General features: G+C 36.5%; 1 protein-coding gene across 1 annotated transcript in view; it reads left to right on the top strand.

Moving 5' to 3' along the window:
• Positions 1-20,108, top strand: part of Thsd7a (thrombospondin type 1 domain containing 7A) — a 373,759-nt gene extending 353,651 nt beyond the window's left edge. Inside the window, exons 20-28 of the mRNA XM_051175692.1 lie at positions 4,914-5,031; positions 5,273-5,418; positions 5,826-6,000; positions 9,300-9,473; positions 13,949-14,044; positions 16,240-16,322; positions 16,674-16,884; positions 19,165-19,252; positions 19,918-20,108. Coding sequence (XP_051031649.1) covers positions 4,914-5,031; positions 5,273-5,418; positions 5,826-6,000; positions 9,300-9,473; positions 13,949-14,044; positions 16,240-16,322; positions 16,674-16,884; positions 19,165-19,252; positions 19,918-20,002 — 1,176 coding nt within the window. The 3' untranslated portion in view covers positions 20,003-20,108. The remainder of the gene's footprint in view (positions 1-4,913; positions 5,032-5,272; positions 5,419-5,825; positions 6,001-9,299; positions 9,474-13,948; positions 14,045-16,239; positions 16,323-16,673; positions 16,885-19,164; positions 19,253-19,917) is intronic.
• The last annotated feature ends 507 nt before the right edge of the window (positions 20,109-20,615 follow it).

Here is a 20,615-nt window from a genome sequence, read left to right as displayed (position 1 = left end):
GATTTGGGCAGATGATCTGCATGCATACATAGATAGATGAATAGATGATGATTTAGATAGATCGTAGATAGATAATAGAGAGAGATGCATACATACATAGGTATACAATGGTGATGATTTAGTTAGATGACAGAGAGATTAGAGAGACAGAGAAATAGATTGAAAACCAGAGGAACAGAGTAAAAAGATGAAATAGATATCAGGAGAAAGAAACAGAGAGATTTAAAGTATAATTAATGGAAAGCCAAAACACTCTCTAATGAAGTAAGTCAGTAATATTTGAATCTGTGTTAAATGCTCCATCATGACTAGAGAATATCATAAATGTTTCACATCATATTCACTCTATCACCCCAAGATTTGTCTCTCTACCCTTCTGTATTTCTTAATTATTTTTAGTGGCCTGGAATAGCTTTAAATGCCAAATGCTCAAGTCTATCAACTATATCTAGTGTAGATTATAGTGGGATGCCTGATGAGGAATATAGTATCCAAAAAAAAAAAAAAAAAAAAAAAAACATGTTGATCTGATCATTACACTGGATAGTATATATTTAAGTATAGCTAAAATGAATTGCAATGATCAGAAAATATTTCTTGTTATCTTCTGGATTTGATTAGACAATACAAATTAAGGGTGGTGGCGGCACAGTCAGGAGGCAGAGGTAGGCATGTCTCCATGCATTCAAGGCCACCCTGACCTGCAGAATAAATTCCAGTACAGCCAGAGCTACACAGAGATACTTAGTGTCAAAAGAAAAAAGGAAGGACTACAGGAAGGAAATGCAAATGAAGATACTCGTATCGTATCGGCATACAAAGTGTTATGCTTCATTATGACATTCCTCGTATTTTCTCAGATGCTCTTTCCCTCTTGTACTCTTCCATGCCTCCATAACCTCCTTTGCTCTTTTCTACCGCGATTTCCTTTCCCTTCCTCTTTTTCTTCAGCATTTCCTGCCCCATTCTCATGGTCTCTTGTCTAATTGCAGAGTGTATATTCACTCTCAAGACCACACAGTTACATATGCACAGCACTAAAAGTTTAAACTTCTTTTCGTGTAAAACAGAAAAGCTTTCACAGTTCTGAGAATTACCATTAAAAATAAAACTTTGTCTTCCTGCTATAATCTTAATATTTTACATTTTAATGCTAAATTTATACCTTGGACTTCACTTAACAGGTTGGGCTGTATGATGAAAGAATTTGAAACTTTGTCTTCTATAAACTATAATACATAAGTCACAATGACAGAGCCAAAATGCAAATAAAATAGTACACCATGACATCATCATGAGACACCAAACACACACACACACACACACACAAACACACAAACACACACACACACACACAAAACACCTGAACTATACTAAAGAAAGTCATATAAAACATTTATATTCAACAGTTTCTGAGGATCCACTTTTTTTAATTTTTATAATATATTTATTCTTTTGAATTTCATTTTATATTCTAATCACCATTCTCCCTCCCATCACTCCTCCCATTCCCCTCCTATCCCCTCCAGCCCATCCTCTTTCTATTCTTCCCCATGGGTAAGGGGTCCCATGAGGAGCCAACAAATTCTGACACAATAGGTTGGGAGCAGGAATAAGTCCCTCTCCCATGCATTAAGACTAAGCGTGGCATCCCACCACAGGGAATGGGCTCTAATAACCTAGCTCATGTACCAGGTTTGTTCTACTGCCAGGGTCCCCTCAGATAGTCCAAGCTTCACAACTGTCTGCCAGATACAGATGGCCTAGTTTGGTCCTATAGAAGCTCCACAGATGTCAGTCTTAGAGTTCATGAGTTTCCACGAGCTTGGTTCAGCTGTATCTGAAGATTTCTCCATCATGATTTTGACCTCCTTTGCTCATATATTCCTACCTCCCTCTCTTTGACTGGATTCCTAGAGCTGGGGCTGGGGCTTGGTTGTAGATCTCTGTGTCTGGTTCCATGGATGTCTGGATGATGGCTCTAAGATGATAGTTTGGGTATTCACCTATCTGATTACAGGGGAATGCCAGTTTGAGCATCCTCTCCACTATTGCTAGGAATCTTAGCTGAGGTCATCCTTGTGGATTCTTGGGAATTTCCCTAGCACCAGGTTTCTAGCTAATCCCATAGTGGCTCTCTCTATTAAGACATCTTGAAATGTACAGGCAAATGGATGAAACTAGAAATATAATCCTGAGTAAAATAACCCAGTCACAAAAAGACAAACACAGTATGTACTCACTCATATATCGTTTTTTAGACATAGAACAAAGGATTACCAGCCTACAATACACACCACCAGAAAAGCTAGGGAACAAGGAGGACCTGAAGAGTGACAACCACAAGTCCCCCGGGGAAGGAGAAAGGCACAAGATCTCCCAAGCAAATTGGGAGCATGGAGGGAGAGGAGAGAGAGCTAGGAGGAAGAGGAGGGGAGAGGTGGGCATGAGGGAGTAGGAAGATTGAGTCGGGGAAAGAATAGACAAGAGCAAGACAAGAGATACCATAATAGAGGGAGTCATTACAAGTTTTAAGAAAAATCTGGCACTAGGGAAATGTCCAGAGATCTACAAGGATGACCCCAACTAACAAGTTAAGCAGTAGTGGACAGGCTACCTTAAATGCCCTTCCCCAATAATGAGATTGATGACTACCTTATATGCCTTCATCTAGTAACTGATGGAAGTAGAATCAGACACCCACAGCTAGAAACTGAGCCAAACTCCTGGAATCCAGTTGCAGAGAGGGATGAGTGATGAGCAAAGGAGTCAAGACCAGGCTGGAGAAAACCACAGAAACTGCTGACCTGAACAAGGGAGAGCTCATGGACACCAGTCTGACAGCTGGGAAACCAGCATAGGACTGACCCAGACTCCCTGAATGTGGGTATTAGTTAGGAGGGCTGGGAAATCTATGGAGCCTCTGGTAATAGATCAGTATTTATCCCTACTATACGAGTGGTCTTTAGGAGCCCACTCCACATAGAGGGATACTCTCTCATCCTAGACACTTGGGGGAGGACCTAGGCCCAGCTCCAAATGATATGACAGAATTTGAAGACTTCCCATGGAAGGCCTTACCTCCCTGGGGAACAGAAAGAGGATGGGATAGGGGTTGGTGGGGGGATCAGGAAGAATGGAAAGGTGAAGGAACATGTTTAACATGTAAAACAAGCTTGTTTCAAATTTAAATTTAAACAATTATCAAAAAAGGTATCTTTCATTGCTCTTCCACTGCATCCCTCCCCCAATTGACCATCTAGTTCCCTCATATTCTCATCCTCCCTCCCCCTCCATTACCACCCCTTTCCTCAGTTTACCCAATAGACCTCATCTGATTTTCCTTCCCTGGGCAATCCTTGTGCCCCTCTTAGGGTCCTCCTTGTTACCTAGCTTCTCTGGAGCTGTGGATTATAATCTAGTTATCCTTTGCTTTATATCTAATACCCACTTACAACTGAATGCATACTGTGTTTGTCTTCTGAGTTTGGGTTACCTCGCTCAGAATGTTTTTTTCTAGTTCCATCCATTTGCTGCAAGTTTCACGAGGTCATCATTTTTTAAAGCTGAGTACTACTCCATTGTGTAAATGTACCATATTTTTCTTATTCATTCTTTGGTTAAGGGGCATCTGGGGTGTTTCCAGTTCTGGCTATAAGCTGCTATGACCATTGTTGAGCAAGTGTCCTTGTGGTATGATTGAGCATCGGACCCACATTTATTTTGAGAAAGATGGTTTACTTCATTCCCTTGCATTTCTATCCAGGCATTGTGATACATGTATAATTCAAGTTTAGGCAGGTGGATAGAAAGTCAGGTCAACATTGGTTACAAAGAACATTTTAAGATATTCTAGTCTACATAGAAAATTCCATTATCAACAAACAAAAAAGTCAATTCATTCATCCGTTCATGCATTCATTCTTTTTCTATGCAATATACTAAATTTGGAGACATCTGGATAGTAACCATGTACTCTACCACGGAACTACACCCCAGATCCCAAACTGTGTGAAGAGTAAGGTTTTTCCTGCTGGCCTGGTCCCACACCAGCCCCAAATAACACATAGAGATGCTGTATTAGAAATAAAGCTGTAAGATAGTTACTAGTTTCTTATTGTCTTAAATATTAACCCATTTCTATTAATCTAAGTATTTCCATGTGGACTTACCCTACCAGAGAGAGAGGGGCCTGCATTCTGCTCTCTCTGTCCTCCATCTTGAATCTCCTCTCTACTTCTTCTTCTCTCCTCCTGTCTCCTAGTCCTGCCTATCTTGCTTTCCTATTTGCCAACAGTGTTTTATTCATTAACCAATATGAGAAACATATGTATAGAATGATATCTCTCATCAAAACTGTTCTTTGATTTTTTTTTCCGGTGTACTCTAACTTTGGTTTTAAGTGGCAGTTTGACTTTAAAATCATTTGACTATTCAGTTTAACCTGTCTACATAAAAACAAATAATATGAGGAAGATAAAATTATAGGTCTATATATGGATTATATTTGGGGTTTGAAATATCGCAAAGCAGTTAACAGTATTTTTTCACTATTTATGGAAAATGTTAACACAGTACATAGCTGTATAAGAGTCTGTATAACCCTGAATTTGTCTTCTGTCCTTAGCCCCTAACTTTGTTGGGCTGAATCATTTTATATTCTTAATAGTTTGGATAATGGTTGTCTTTCCAGTAGCCTTCTGCACGCCATGCTGTCTTTGCTCACTTCCTCTCAGGCCCTCTGCCTCCCTCCAGTCTCCTCCCCTGAGTCTCCACATCTCTACTGCTCTCTATACTTTCGTCTATCCTTTAGTCTTCCACCTCTCTGCTCCCTTGATATCCCTTTTTCTACCTACAATGATCACAGTTCTGTCTCCCCATCTGTACAAATGTATCTGCCTCTCCTTTTTCAGCTTGGCCTGGAGAAGAACTGGCAGATGAACATGTCCTGCATGGTGGAATGCCCCTTGAACTGTCAGCTTTCAGAGTGGTCTTCTTGGTCGGAATGCTCTCAAACATGCGGACTCACAGGTTGGTTTGGGTTACAATTAACATTACCCTAGCTGTCAAGCCACACCAAACAAAATACCTCTCTAGTGATAAATGGTATCAGGTGAGCTCCACAAAGGCATCTTCCTTGTGAAAATATATGAGGGCCTGCTCCAGGGTCTCCTCAAGAGAGACATCTATGATACTTTCTCCCAATAATATATTCATCAATCTGCATGACCGTAACATCACACTAAAGTTGTATCATGTTATATTTTTAAAGGAAAAATGATTCGGAGACGAACAGTGACCCAGCCCTTTCAAGGCGATGGGAGACCCTGCCCTTCCCTGATGGAGCAGTCCAAGCCTTGCCCAGTGAAGCCATGCTATCGTTGGCAGTATGGCCAGTGGTCTCCATGCCAAGTTCAGGTATCAAACCTCAGGAAGCTATGTGAAGGTGGCATTTTCGATCTGCTAAGACTTGGTTCTAGAAATATTTTTGAGTTAGAGAGATGGTCATTCTTCTCATCAACATTTAGTCTTAGCCACTTCCCAATCTTTTAATTAGTTTTGAGAACAAGCACCCTTGTCCTGTACTTTTAAAATCATTTGGAGACTGATTCCTTCTAATGAAAATTTATTTGCCTGTCTTAGTCTAGGAAGCACTATGTATGCTTTATAGTATGTGCCCTATAAGGCTTCTTCCCTGTGGTTTCCAATGTTTCTCTAGCTACTCATAAATCAAAATCAGTGATGCAGAAATGACTACAAGCCATGAGCTCTCTAATGAATTATTTTTTTCCTTTTCTAATTAGCTGTTTCTCCCTCCATTCCAGGAAGCCCAGTGCGGAGAAGGAACCAGGACACGGAACATTTCTTGTGTAGTGAGTGATGGCTCACCTGATGATTTCAGCAAAGTGGTGGATGAAGAGTTCTGCACTGACATTGAGCTTATCGTAGATGGTAATAAACAGATAGTTCTGGAGGAAACCTGCACCCAACCCTGCCCAGGTAACAACAGAACAGAATTCATACTTTAGAGACATCTTCCTGGAAACAGGAAGAGGTAATGTATATAGTCCAAGTGAAGGGTATCAACAATCATATTCAGTAATACCTGTACTAACAGCATAACACCATACCCGTGGGTCAGAAATCACTGCATTACTGCAGGGGATAAGCTCTCTAGTACCCTGAGCTGCATCTCCAACCCATACATACATACATACATACATACATACATACATATATTGTCTTCTAAGGAAGACAAATTTGACACAGTATTTTTTAAAGAGTAGAATATGAATTAAGAAAAACAGCATTTTTCATCTCTGACAGGTATGGTGCAAATTTATTTCCCCAGTGGATTTGATCAAAATATTAAAGTGTATTTAATATTAGAAGTACTTCACTCTCATATTGTTATTGCATCTTGACATAGATATTTCAAGATGATGGTTATGTAGTGAACAGACTACAACAAAATATAATTATTGGATTTCTCTGCAAATGCATGATGATATCAAATAAAGATACATATAGAGATTAAGCCTACTCACACAAAATAGAGAGATTAAATTTCCATTCAGCTTGTAGTCACTTAGGTAAAGTTATCATACATACATAAATACATACATACATACATATATTATCAGGTTTCCCTGGTAAATTCTGGGTAACCCAAAATGTGACTACTCAGAGACACAAACATTTCTACAATGTTCTTAAATTATCTCGCTGGTTGCTTTTTTACTTGGCATTTCCAAAATATCCTAGTCTTTTTTTTAAGCTTCCTTTTTATTTATTCTTTCTGTCTTTTACATTATGCTTACCATCTCACCCATCTCCCTCCACCCATGAAAAATAAAACAAAGTAAAATATAAGATAAAAGAAAAGATATAGAAATGAAGAAGGAGAAATCTCGTCATGAAATCTTCTGTGTAATAGTGAGTCACGTAGTAAGCCCTTTAATTCATATTATTACTTTAATGGTTATGGTGGCACACACTTGTAGAATTTGCTGAAGAGGGTAGAGACAAGAGAATCACAAGTTCAAAGCCAGCCAGGACCCTCTCATCTTTGGCTCAACCTATTTTTTTTTTGGTCTGATACATGAAAAGCAATCCTGATGCCTCAGTTATTCTGAAACATGGCTATCAAATAGAAAAACACTAAAATCCATAATTTGAATTCATTCTACTTCCTAATTCAAGCTTTAAAAGATAAAAGCTAATGAGTCCCCAGACTGAGCACTGGGAATCCAGCATGGGACTGACTCAGACACACCCCCCCCCAGAACATGTGTCTCAAATAGCATGCCTGAGCAGCCTAAGGATCATCATACAGTGGAAACAGGATGTATTCCTGATGCACAAAAGGACTTTGGGGCACATCCCCTATGGAGGGATAGTCCCTTAACCTAGAGACAGGAGAGAAGGCCTAGTCTCTATTCCAAATGACTTGACAGATTTAGATGACCCCTCCTAGATGGCATCACCCTACATGTGGAGTGGGGGGAGGGGGAGGGTAGTCGGGGTGCATGTGAGGGGGGAGAGAGGGAAAGAGAGAGGGAGGGAAGGAGGGAGGAGGGAGGGGGAACTGGGATTGATATGTAAAATAAAAATAAAATAAAAGTTAAGATAAAAGCCTAAAATAACAATATCTAGCATGAAAGCAGGCTTATCATTCATGTGACTAGGACAGTAGCAGATTCTGTAGACTAACTCTATTATTTAAGCTCTTGTATTAGGAGGTATTGCTCTTAATTCTTTGTCTCTTTTTTATTAATGAAATTTACTCTGTTTTTCACACCTTGATTTTTAAAATAATATTTTATTAATTCCTTGAGAATTTCATACAATATATTTTAACCATATTACTCCCTCCCCCACTGGTCTCAGATCTGCCACCACCACCTCTGGACCCAACCGGCTTCCATCCCCTTCTCCCTCCCTCTTTCACCCTCTTAATCCCATTCTCCCTCACTCCTCTCTCTCCCTATCCCCCCCTCTATTTATATCTCTAACTCTCCCCTTCTCTTCCTCTGTTCTTTCCTGTTCTCAAAATATGGAAGATGTTGGATGCATCCATCTATTCCTATGCATATACTCAACAAAATAACACACGTAATGTATATGTTCAGAACTGATTTGTCCTTCAATATTTGCAATGAAACTATTTAAACATGTAATAGATCTTACAAATATGAGTGAGTGAAAATTGTAAATAAGTGTGTGTGTGTGTGTGTGTGCGCGCGCGCGCGCGCACGCGCGTGTGTATTTTATATATATAATCATGGTATTCTAGCAATAACATAATGGGAGATTTCTAAGGATATTGGAATGGCCTGTTCTTGATTAAATGTTGATTAAATAGATATATAATCAGACTGTGAATTTCTGGTATTTGGCATTTTGCAGGTACTATGTATTTTCCTCAAAGGGGGTGTGATTGGATGGAGACATAGACTAGAAGAAATAACCAGTATCATTTCCCCTATATAAACTTAGTAACCTGCCTCAGTTTGACTCCTCTAGGAAGAAAAAGATAGCATATACTCACTAGGTCTCTGTTACAAATAGTTTTCCTGCCAGTCTGGTCCCACAGCTGCATCAGCCCCAAAAAACACACAGAGACTATATTAGATATAAAGCTGTTGGACTATTACTAGCATTTCTTATTGGCTAGCTCTGTCTTAAATATTAACCCATTTCTATCAATCTAACTATTTCCACATGGTCTTATCTTACCAGAGACAGTTCTGTTCTCTTCATCCTACATGTTGAATCTCCTCCTACCTCTCCCCGAAATCTCCTTGTCTCCTAGTCTCACCTGCCTTAATTTCTTATTGGCTAACAGGGCTTTATTCATTAATCAATAAGAGAAACATATTTATAGAATGATATCTCCCATCAGGTCTCTCATCTAGAACTACCAGCTCACATAAATTTATGAATATCTAGAGACAAGTTCTATGTATTCTTAGGTTTTACTGGCCCATTTTACAATAACAACAAAAGTCATGTTAGCTTTTAGCCAAATACTATCCATCTCTTAGGAAATGATCACGATGGGCAAAGTCTTTCAACTTATGTAGCTTATGTTTTATACCATTAAGACACATAGAGACTCTCAGTCACTCCAAACAACATATTTACTACATATAAAATAATAGTTATTGTTTATCCAAGTATCATAAACATCATGCATAACTAGCATACTTACAAATATGGCCTAGCACAGTTGGAATCAAAATGAGTATCTGCATCACTGTCCCCATGGGTATAAATTACCAACATATTTCTTACAGGTGACTGCTATTTGAATGAGTGGTCCTCATGGAGTCTTTGTCAGCTGACCTGTGTGAATGGTGAGGATCTTGGCTTTGGTGGAATCCAAGTTCGATCGAGAGCAGTGATTATACAGGAACTGGAGAATCAACATCTGTGCCCAGAGCAGATGTTAGAAACAATGTCATGTGATGGTGAGTGGTTCCAATCATGAATTCTATTCATATGGTTGTGTTCCACTTTCTGTTGAATGACTGGATTTGTTAAATTTCTTTTTATACTTGATAATTAAATTAAAAGTAACATTCTGAGAGCCCAAGGATGTGCTTCAGTAAGTAAAGTGCTTGCCATGCAAGGATGAAGGCCTGAGTTTGAATACTCAAAGACTGGAGGCAGAGACAGAAGAATGTCCAGCAGTTTGAGAGCCAGCTAGCCCAGTGTACTCAATAGTAATGAAAGACAGAGTCTGTCCCAAACCATGTGGATTACTAACAATATAGGTTGTTCTGCAACATACATCCAAGTACATATCTCCAGATTTTATATGTACACAGAGAGAAAGACAGAGACAGAGACAGAGGGACAGAGAGACAGGGAGACAGAGAGCAAAATACTGGTTTTAAAATGTGTAATGTTGTAAAAATATCTCCTAGATTTAAAGATTACCTAGGCCTAATTAGTATCATTGAATATTTGTAACACTTATGATCAAACACAACATTAACATTTTTCATTTGTCTAACAAATGGAAACAAGTAACAAAATTAAACACTATAAATCATAGTAAAATTAGAGTCTTTAACATAGTCTAAGAAGCTTATAAATAAATTTACTGGTAAGAATTAGAAATTTCAACTTCACAATAATTGGACATAGAATACCATGGGAATACATGTCTGTGTGTTTATGCATGGATATGAACATATAGAAGCATTCCTTCATTGTTTGCAGCATACTCTGTATTCAGAACCTCAATGCATTACAATGAGAGAATTTGGGTTGAGTGTCCTCTTGATAACAAGGAAAGACTTGGTATCTAGTGGAGAATGTAAGGCTCAAATTCTTAGCTTTATTCTGTAATGGTTAAGAAATGTGACACATAACTAATAGCAAGTAGGATGAAAAGTATGACCTTAGGTCAAAAAACCAGAGGAGGAGACCTAAGATGCTGAGAACACTTAGAATCAAAACTAATGACTAGATGACTTAAACTAGGAATTAAGTAAAATTACCTACCTACCTGACATATATGCGTCAACATAACCTTGCTAAATTTACCAATTACATAAAATATCCTGGTTCTGAGGACAGAATAGGCAAAGGAGTACAGAAGCTTGAGGTCAAGGGAAAGAACTGTTATTCTTAAATGACAGCGAGGTCATATAGAAATCGATAGTACAACTACAGAAGAAATCCTCTCCTACACACATAAGCAAAATCTGGAAGCCATAAAGACTGTTACCTGTCATCAATTAGTAAAGAAAGCAGTGTTTAGGGTAGAATTAAAGCCTTATATGGTCACACATGTGGGGCAGAGCAAATATAAGCAGCATATTCAAATCAAGAAGTTTTATTTTTCAAGAGTAAGTAGATATGTAAGGATAAAAGCTCAAGAGAAAGAGACCATGAGTTTGAGGAGTGGGAGAAAAGGGAAATGAGAGGTTGGGAATGGAGGACAAGGATAGTAAAATCCAGTAATTATATTTTAATTAAATTTTAAAAATCAGAAAATGGGAAGTAGTATGCAACCTATATAGATACAAATTGGATGAAGCAGAGAACATAGACAGTCAACAGAAATAATAATGTGTTTTATATGACAATGGAACAAAATAAGCACATCATAGAAAATAGGTAAAGGAAAAAAGTTAACAATACTACAAGTAGAAAACTGTTTAGAAAATATAATTCTATATAGAATTTTACTAATAAACATGAAAATGTAAATGAAGATAACTTGTGGCATTATTAATCTATCAACAGTAACAGAAAAGCTATGCCATGAATTTTTTAGCTACTACAAATTCAAATGTATTAAATTTATATTCACATTTAATATAATATAAAATGTGACTGAGTACCCATGTATAATAAAAATCTGTAAACCAAACTTGGAAGAAAATGTTCATACTAAGTCACTTGAATATATAAGTATTTGGAAGTGAGGAAAAAGCTTACAAACATGATTTTTAAGCTAACATTTAAATGATTAGTCTTTATCAGGAAAATTCAATATTAAAATTTTTACTAGAAAAAAATTATACTTAAGTGTGGTGATATCTTGCTTGTACAAATAAAGCCTGTCTGAAGGTCAGAGAATGGAGGGACTTGCCAGTAGCTAACCATAGAAGTCTGGAGATCTGTATAGAGAGGCAGGAAGTGAAATGGCTGGGCAGAGAGAGGATATAAACTAGAAGAAACAAAAACTGGATATTTTGTCTGTTGAGATGCTAAGGAGGTAAGGTGTGGCTGTGGCTTGCCCCTTCTTCTCTGTGATCTCTCAGTATTTTCCTCTATATCTGACTCCAGGTTCTTATTAATTAGACCAATTAAGAGCTCCATTTACATATTTATGCCCAACATGGAGTCAAACCCACAACCCTGAGATTAAGAGTCTAATGTTCTTTCATGTTCTACCAACTATGCTAGCTGAATTTTTTTTAATTAATTATGAACTGTTTGGCCAATGGTTAAAGCTTCTTATTGGCTAGCTCTCTCTTATTAACCCATTTTTTGTTAGTCTATGTATTTCCACGTGGTATTGGCTTACCTGAAAATGTCCAGGCACCCTACATCCCCAGTGTGTACACAGTGTCTTGCTGATGACTCACTCTTTCTGTCTTCTACCAGCACTCTCCTAGTCTGATATCCCCACCTATCTTTCCTGCCTGGCTACAGTCTGCCTGTCCATTTGCAGAAACAGCTTTATTCATCACCCAATAAGAAACATACATTCACAGCATACAGAATGATATCCCCCATCTTAATCTATATCTAAATCTAACAAAAGTGGTGTAAGACATGTATGAAAAAAGACATAAAATCTTAACAGAAATAAGTAAAGGATTAAATATTGATGCAGTAGAACAGTTCACAGATGAATAGCTCCAGTGCCACACGCATTTTACACATATTTAATCTACAGATTCCATGTTATTTGAACAGGCTAGAAAGGCAATCTGATAAGTAGCTCCTAAGGTTAATTTGGCTATTAAATACAAAATGAACCACGAAATTTTTGAAAACAAAAATTAAGAGAAGATTTCACTAGCCTTTTCTTATGACTCACTCTAAGCACTGATAGAATTTCTTGCCAATAATGGAGTAATCACTCTGGTAGGATAGGATGGAATCTTAGAGCAAATACAGCCTTACACCCAGATATGTAGTTGAACATGGAACAGAGCTACATACTCTGCTGGAACATCAAGACAGCCTGGGCTTCCTGCTGCATACATTGATGACCACTACTTAAATTTAATAACTTCCTCATTTCAGTGAGAAAACATGGATGTCGATAATAAACAAAATGGCTGAAATAGAAATAGGCCATTTTAATCAAAGGAAATCCAAAACATTCTTTAAACCTTTTGATAACTTTAGTTATCAATAATTTATTTAATTATAATAAGGCAGATTTTTATATACCCACGACTGATTAAAAGAGATTAAATGTGTTATTCTGAGTCTTCCTGTTATGCAGAGAGAGGGAAATAGAATCACTACTACAGTTGGGTATTTAAATGTTTGCCTTGCAGTGCAAGAGACAAACACTGTTTATCAAAGTTTCAAATGTCTACATTTATACCAGAGATTTCTCCTCTAGATATTTATATTTTAAAAGCACAGATGTAAGTGTCTCAGGCTGACCAATAAGGCATTTTAATGGCAATAATTTAGAATAACAAACCATTGAATAAATTGTAATACCTGATACAATGCAATTCTATATGGCAGTTAACTGACTACATCTACATTAAAAGTCACATTCAGATAGTCTATCTTTAACAATGGCAAAAAGGCTCCTAAATTATCTATGAAACATAATTAACTATGAACCATAGTTCTGAAAAAAATGTACAAATTGTATTAATTAATATTATATAAAATGTGTACATATGTTTATATAGTAATACCAAAAAACAAAGTAGAAAGCTGTACATTTGTCTTAGAATGATGTGGACCGACTGGGACTTTAGGCAATAGGATTAGGAAATTATATCATACAATAAAAAGTTCTTGACTCATTTTATTGATAAGCAAACAAATGAAATTAAAGCAAGTATGGCTAACTGGTAATGTTTGTTAGACTACATGATAAATAGTTGAATATATTTTATAGTTAGTGATTCTCTGTATTTGTGTGTATATGTTCAATTTCCAGTGTATAAAAATAAACTAAAAAACTTTAGAATTAACCATAAATTAAATTATACATCCAGGGTCTGGCACAGTATCAGGATAGCAGATGCAGAACATTAATGGGATTTAGATCAATAACTGCAGTTTTCTCTAACTTGTTTTGTAACTTCCAGGCCATCCATTGACATTGTAATCCTCAGCAATAGACTTCATGTCACCTTCTAGTTGTTCATACATGTGTTGTTGCAAACCCTCTCTCATGATGGCCCTGAGTAATGAAACATCAGTGTTTGCTCTCTGCCTGCAGATGGACAGTGCTACGAGTATAAGTGGATGGCAAGTGCTTGGAAGGGCTCCTCTCGAACAGTCTGGTGTCAAAGGTCAGATGGTGTGAATGTAACAGGTAAAACACCAATATCTTGTTTTTCTGAATCTATTCCTGTGACACATATGTAGTTGAATACTGAAGGACATTCAGTTGGTAACCCTGTTGGAATCAAGAAATACGTGTTACAAACATGTGTGTTAACCTGTGACAAATTATTTTATTTTAAAATACTTCCATGTTCTCTCTTACCTATCACCTTTGAACATTAGGATATATTTAATTGAATATAAGTGAATATAAGTGGTTTCCTGATTTTTCCCTAGAGATTTTATACATTAACAAATTACTATATACAAACAAAACAATAATTATGCCTTTTACTAGTTCTGTTTGTGTACTTTGAAAGTGATACAGATCAAGGTATTATGTACGTATGACATAATCTAGTTGAATTATCAAATCTATTATTAAGACAATTTTTGATTAATAAGAAAGATTTGTCAGTAAATTCATCTAAAAGGAACATTTGTTATATTCTATCACAAACAATTATTATACTTCCAAAGGAGAAAATTAAATTAAGAAGGTTTTTGAAAGATACTTCCAATGGACTTCTTTAATCTACAAGTTCTTTGTGAACTCAGTGAAGTCAAGGGCTCATTCCAAACACCTATTGAAGGGAATAGAAACTTCAGGCTGATTATATATTGAATAGCTTGCAAACTTCATGGAAAAAATCAAGGTCAGAAACAGAACCTCAACTTCAAACACATAACTACAGATTTAAAATGTTTTTTTTTCCTTAATTGTCATTTTAAAAATAATTTAGTTGTTAGGAATCTCCATGTCACAGGCAGTAGGGATATTGACTGTCAGCTGCCCAGGGCATCTGCTGACTTGGGGTTCTTGCTTCAACTCTTCTGCAAGAAAAACAAAGTAGTATGCACCAGAGTGCCCCTGAGAAACACCACTTGTGATTTAACTTTCACATATACAGTGAGGTCATAGGATCCAGCCAGAATCAATGTGCTTCTTGGAAAACATCAATTTTTATATTGAGTTTCAAGTGACCCAGGTTTATTGAAACCTAATTACTTATTTCTTCCCCCATTAAAGCAAGAATAGAATGTCAAATTATATTTTTATGAAGACAGGATTTTTCATGAATAAAAGCTACACCAAGAAGACTTTGAAGATAGCATCTCCCAGTGGACATACAATATATAATAGAACCACTCCTACCAGGAAGCTCTTTGCTTTCTCAACAGTATTATTTGGAGAAGGAAAATAGTCAAACTGAATTCCATTCAAAGAGGAATGGGTGATAAAAAGCACAGACAAGGAAGTGTAGCCATTGCAAAACAGGTGTCTCAGATGTCATTCACTTAGCTCAGATATTGGGAAGGAATATACTTCATTTTTTAAATGATTCTTAGGGAAACTTATAGTTTCCTAAAAGGTTCTACTTGATTCAAAGTTTTTGTTTTTTGTTTTTTTTTTTAATGTAGAAGCAAATAATATTTGTCTGCCGGAGTTTTGTTAAGCTGAGTAAGTATAGTTTGAAACCATGACTCCCACCTATATCACCAATACTGGTCCTTTAGGGCAACTGTCTCCATCTTTAAGAGTGTAATAACAGGCAATGAACAGTTTGTATTGTATGTGAGAAATAAATCAGAAGAATTAACTTCAGTGCCTAGCTGGGCAATAATTCAAGCCAAAGACTTGCTAGTTACTTTGTCCTTCTCAGCAACCACAAGTATCTGGAATTAACAAGAATAGTTATTTTCCTCAAAATAAATATGCATTATAATAAACACTTTTGTGGAATGGTCAAAAAGTTGAAAAGTTGCTTTTGAGGGATATGAAAACGACCATATTGAGTAGACAAGAAAGGTATTTACTATAAAATAAAAGTAAATCTGTTTTGCTTTCCAATTACTGGGCTTGGCTTGAGGAAATAGGTTCTATGACCTATTTTTATTCTATTATCAGAAATAGGTTATATGAAACTAGCATTTCAAAAATAGCAGCTACAAAATCAGCTTCTTGGCAATTTGTCTTGGATACTTACAAAGCACAAGGCACAGTGCTCTCACCTGGGTAAAAGGTTCCAAGTTACCAATGAAAGTGATGATAGTTAACAAGCCATTTCACAAATTCAGGAATTCTTGGAGATTTCCAAGTGGCTCAAACTTCAAAGACAAGTCTATAACAGTGTGTATGTTTATCACAGCACGAGGAGCCACTTGTTATTTTCTGTTTTGCAGGGGGCTGCTTGGTAGTGAGCCAGCCTGATGCTGACAGGTCTTGTAACCCACCGTGTAATCAACCCCACTCATACTGTAGTGAGGTATGTGCACATTCATTAAGATGGAGAAGCGACCTCCATCGTTTGCCACCCCACTGTCCCATGTACAGCCCCTCCCCTGTACCCAAAAGGCCATGACTGGAGGCAGGAACCATCCACTTCAAAGCATCTCTTTTTACCTTTATGAACAAGTCTTAATGTACTTCATTTATTTACCTTTAGAACGACTTTGCACTGCAGCACAGGGAGGCGGGCTTCATGTAGCTAAAGCAGAAATTGCATGCAGTAAATTCTCATAAAAATGCTTCCTAATGTCCCTTTTCAAAGTAAGCTTAGTTACGGTTTCCAAGATCACCTTGCACGTGTAGTGTAAACCTCGCTGTTCTCCTGCAGATGAAGGCATGTCGCTGTGAAGAAGGGTACACTGAAGTCATGTCTTCCAACAGCACCCTTGAGCAATGTACACTTATCCCAGTGGTGGTGATTCCCACTGTGGAGGACAAAAGAGGAGATGTGAAAACCAGTCGGGCAGTTCACCCAACCCAACCCTCCACTAACCCAGCAGGACGGGGCAGGACCTGGTTTCTACAGCCATTTGGGCCAGGTGAAACACCCAGACACTGAACACAGAATTCTTTACATAGACATTCCACTAATAAGATATTATTTTTAATAACCGAGCATTTTCAAATAAATGATTATTTCATAACCCATTTACTCATTTTAACATTGCATCTATGTCATCTTATTTACCTTGCCCCAAATGCATAGAAATGAATTTACTTTTTTCAAAACAATTGTTGATATTACTTATCCAAAGCCCAGTCCTAAAGTTATAAGTATACTAAATACACATCATTAAATAAAGCTGTATGATAATGAAAATAACTAGAAAAATATGTTTTCACCTACAATAAGCTCAAATAAGACTACAAAGACATTTGGAGTTTTCAGTTTAACCATACAGACTATGTGGCATGAACCTTCTTCATAAAGAGCATGAGCAATGCTTCCCACACCAAGGACACTCAGGTGGTAGAAGGATAAGTAACATCCCCAAAGTTGATGTTCACATCCCCTAGAATCCACACTAGTGCAGATATACAGAGTCAATGTTAGAACCTTCCTTTCTTAATGGAACAATCCAAACTTGGATGCTGACTATTGTCATATTACAATATATACTCAGTATACCCAGTAGGATTCCAATGCAGGAATAAGTCTACAGGCATGAGAAAATTCTACTTTCTATTTTGCATATTCTAACTGGAATAAATAGTATACACTTGTCTCCAAGTACAAAAAGTACCCCACTAGTACTCCATAAGCAATGTGGATTCTACCTCTTTCTCCCTCACCATGGAAAAGATCCATGCAAAGCCAGACATAACTAACTTTATAATTCCATTAGAAACATGAGAAATGAAGGGAGAAAACTGCATAGCCAGCATACCTCTATTTATGATCCATTAAGTACAAGTATTTCCCTTGCTAAAGAACCAATATTGAATTTTTAAGGTGTTTTAAATATCTGCGTGATTACCTTTATCCATATAGTCACTGCTTTTATTGGAATCTTAGCTGAAAATACAGTTGAGTTTTGAAAAGCTGATTTGTCTATAAAGATGTTAGAAACATTCCTCTCCAAGTTAGGAGAGCAAATTACCATTTAACAATTTTGACCTGAACTAAGAATCTAAACAGATCTCCACAAATGAGACAACTTTTCTCAATTTAAATTATTTATTTAATAATTTCCAAAAATGAATATATTAAAATAGTAAAGAGGTAGACATCCTTTGTTTTTGAATATTTGCTAAATTTTACAGCAAAGAAACCTAGTAGTATAATTTCTCTTTTGATTCCAAACTCAATTCAAAAAAAGAAAAAGAAAGAAAGATAAGAAAAGGGAAAAAACACTTTTAAATCTCCACATTTAAAAGGAAGAGATATTTGAATATTAGCTGAACTTATTTCCAACAACTTGGCCTCCAATGAACAAAGTATCTAGTACTAATTAGCATAAATACTTTTTAAATATTGTATAAATCTCACAGAGTCAATTTCATAATCTTATCATATTGTAATATGAGTACTGTCTACATACTTGTATGCAGGCAACAGACAATGTATGCTAATGTTAGCATCAAATTAATTTAGGCAATATCATCCCTAGCAACATGTTTGAAGTTTACTCAGAGACTAACACTTCAAGGACTACAAGACCAAAAACTGAACTAGAATAGTACCTGTCACATGTGATACCACATATCAGAAAAATTAGCAAAGGGACATTAAAATAATTGCTATGTTATTCTATGTGATCATCTCTGAAAATTCTATTATTGCCAAGGTACACTAAAAATACAGACTAGATAAAAGATTGTAATTGCAAAACGAATAAGTTAGGGTGTTAATTTTCATATGGTACAAAACTGTTGAAATCAATAGCAAATGGTCAAATACCCATTGGTATCAACTCCAGTTTTTATGTATTTCTCAAAGGCTGCATTATTTTTTTTAATTGTTTTAATGTAACATGCCATTCCAGAAGTAGGTGGAAAAGTCAAAACATCTGTGACTAGAACTACATACATATTGAATTTAAGATAAGATTTCATATAAAGAGTTTAGACATGAACTCAACATCTGAACATAAACACAATTTGTTGCTTTTCAACTGTTTCCATTGCTAATTCCCCTGAGGGCAGTACTGCCTAACTCCTAGTAGCTACTTCACATCAGTGATAACTGTGCTAGGAAAGAATTCATATCAAGTTTTGAACAGAACTGGTCATATGTGACTGACCATGGGTCATAGTTCAAACCTGTAATATATGTTCCAGACTAATGTAAACTAATGACTAATCTCTGTTTTTCTTAGATGGAAGACTAAAGACCTGGGTTTATGGTGTCGCTGCAGGGGCATTTGTACTGTTAGTCTTCATTGTTTCCATGATTTATCTAGCTTGGTGAGTGAGTAAATGTTTCAGAATCTAGAAGGATATATAAGATTATTATTTTAAGGAAAAATCTTTCAGCTGCCAGTAACATAGGAACAGACTAGTGTGAGATGCATATGCTGTACTTACTCCATCTTCACACAAAGTTCTGATTTTAAAACATAAACTTTAAGATTAGAGAGCCTAAAATCTGTCTACCATGTCTGAGTCATTCAGATTGAATAAATGAGTCAGGGATGTTCTAGGTCATTTTTTTTCAAGATTTTTCTCATGACTAAATGACGAAGGATGTTGGTTTTCATCAATGGTATGAAATATGTGTTTTAACCTGAATTTTCCCTAGAAGAAGATGTGATAATTCTTATTTACCTATATTTGTAAATGTCCATTATTTATAAAAGTTCTTGAACAAACCCAAAATATATTATATAACCACTTCTTTTGCTATCAACCAAGAAATTGATTAATTTTGCTTTTACAAAATAGTTGGATGCCTTGACATGGCTTCTTGGAACTGTGAAACTCAAAGAGATCACAAAGTCATATTCTAAAAGGCAATGTGGAAAATAATCAATTTAGATTTGCCATTTTATTTTGTTTTTCTTTTTAATTTAAAACAATAATATTTAACATGAAACACTGACTTTCTTCAATTTTTCCTGAACTTCCTACAGCAAGAAGCCAAAGAAACCTCAAAGACGGCAAAACAACCGTCTCAAACCTTTAACCTTAGCATATGATGGAGACGCTGATATGTAACATTGACTATTCCTGGAAACAACCAGACATGGCCTTTTGCCGTTGTTGTAGACACCCAGGGGCCACAGTGCCAGTATTCAAATGTGTGAAATATAATTAACTTAAACTGTTAACGAACACCATCATGACGAAAAAGAGAGAAAAAAAACCTTCCTCCCACTTAGAGTATTCAGGACAGTACCAATGACATACATATAGAAAGTCAATCTTGAGACTTCTAGGAGATGCAGTGGAATGCATGTTGTATCTCGAGAGTTTTGTATCATCTTTTCTGAAATCTACCAAAACCACTTTGATCCCTAAAAGGCAGTGAGGAAATTGCCCAATTGGGAAGGCAGATGCAAGACTGCTTACAGCACCAATCTACAGAACTTTCTAGCATGAAGAGTTCATAATGAAGCTTTTACAATTCTACACTTAAGCATACAACATGTATACTCGGTCAGATGATGCCATCTTATATACTTATATACTTGTTAATAATCAACGTCTAACAGCGACAAAGATAAAAATCCTATGCTAGAGGGAGAACCCATTGGACAATTTAGCATCTTCATTATTGATGGTAGCTTTTATTGCCCTGCATTTCAGAGACAAACTCTTATCTCTCTCC

Source organism: Phodopus roborovskii, unplaced genomic scaffold (genome assembly GCF_943737965.1).
Source record: "Phodopus roborovskii unplaced genomic scaffold, PHOROB, whole genome shotgun sequence".
NCBI lineage: Eukaryota > Metazoa > Chordata > Mammalia > Rodentia > Cricetidae > Phodopus > Phodopus roborovskii.
Note: the sequence above shows the minus strand (reverse complement) of the source record. Positions and strands in the feature narration are given on the sequence as shown.